Raw genomic sequence first — 905 nt, 5'->3', positions numbered from 1 at the left:
GATCACAGAGATCTCATTGGTCTTCACAGCCAGACCGCCGTTGAGCATGCTGGTGTACTGGTTCCACACAACAGGGTCCACGTTCCTGGAAGGGGCCAGGATTTCCTTGGGAAACATTTCCGAGACTCTTTTTCCATCCGTACCTAACAGAGCCATGGTGTTCTCGATGGCCAGCTTCCTTCCACGGCGGGCTGAGTTATTGTTTGCTCCGTGTGTCATGTAGTGAACCTTCAAGTTGCCTTTGGTGGTAAAAGCTCGCCCACAAATGTTGCACACAAAAGGCTTCTCTCCAGTGTGAGTCCACTCGTGGATCTGAAGAGCGCTGGCGGATGAGAAGTTCTTCCCACACCGTGTGCAGCCATGTTGCTTGGCCTGTCGGCGTGGCTGGGCTGCTAACAAAGGGGTCATCCCTGGGGACAAGGTTGAGGGTCCCACAAACGTGCCAGGAACTTCAACCTTGACGTAGGTCGGCTGCGCTCGGATAAACGTGGAAGGGAGACTGCTCTGACCTTCCATCCCAGTGCGGCTGTTCTCGGAGCTCTCTGCTTTGCTCCCAGCATCGGGAGACTTTGACTTGATGATTTCAGCTTGACTATTGGCCGGGAAAGTGCCTGGAAGGACATGGTTTCCAGGATGTCTGGGCTCCAGCTCTGATACTCCTGGTCTCCCATCAGTGAGGACGAGTCATTGGTCAAGCCGTCGCTCTCCACAGAACCGTTTTCTCTGCTGCCCTAGCGCTGCATGTTAAAAGGGGCAGGACCCACTTTCCCTGGGGCATCTAAGGAAGCCATCATGGCAAACCCTAGTGTGGGTGATGCCGAGTGGATGCTGGGAAGATGCGTGGGGACCTTCCAGAAGCTGCCAGGAGGCTGCTGGGAGCCAACTTCGTCTACATCGATGCTTTC

The 905-nt window shown here is 55.0% G+C and overlaps 1 protein-coding gene across 1 annotated transcript; it reads right to left on the bottom strand.

Moving 5' to 3' along the window:
• Positions 1-6: 6 nt before the first annotated feature.
• LOC108299068 (sal-like protein 4) lies at positions 7-611 on the bottom strand (the record flags this gene model as incomplete). The annotated part of the gene is made up of 1 exon (XM_037735955.1): positions 7-611. A coding segment is annotated over one exon (605 nt), but the record flags the coding sequence as incomplete, so codon positions are not given.
• Positions 612-905: the final 294 nt, after the last annotated feature.

Source organism: Cebus imitator, unplaced genomic scaffold, assembly GCF_001604975.1.
Source record: "Cebus imitator isolate Cc_AM_T3 unplaced genomic scaffold, Cebus_imitator-1.0 Scaffold1622, whole genome shotgun sequence".
NCBI lineage: Eukaryota > Metazoa > Chordata > Mammalia > Primates > Cebidae > Cebus > Cebus imitator.
This window is presented reverse-complemented; position numbering and strand designations above follow the sequence as displayed.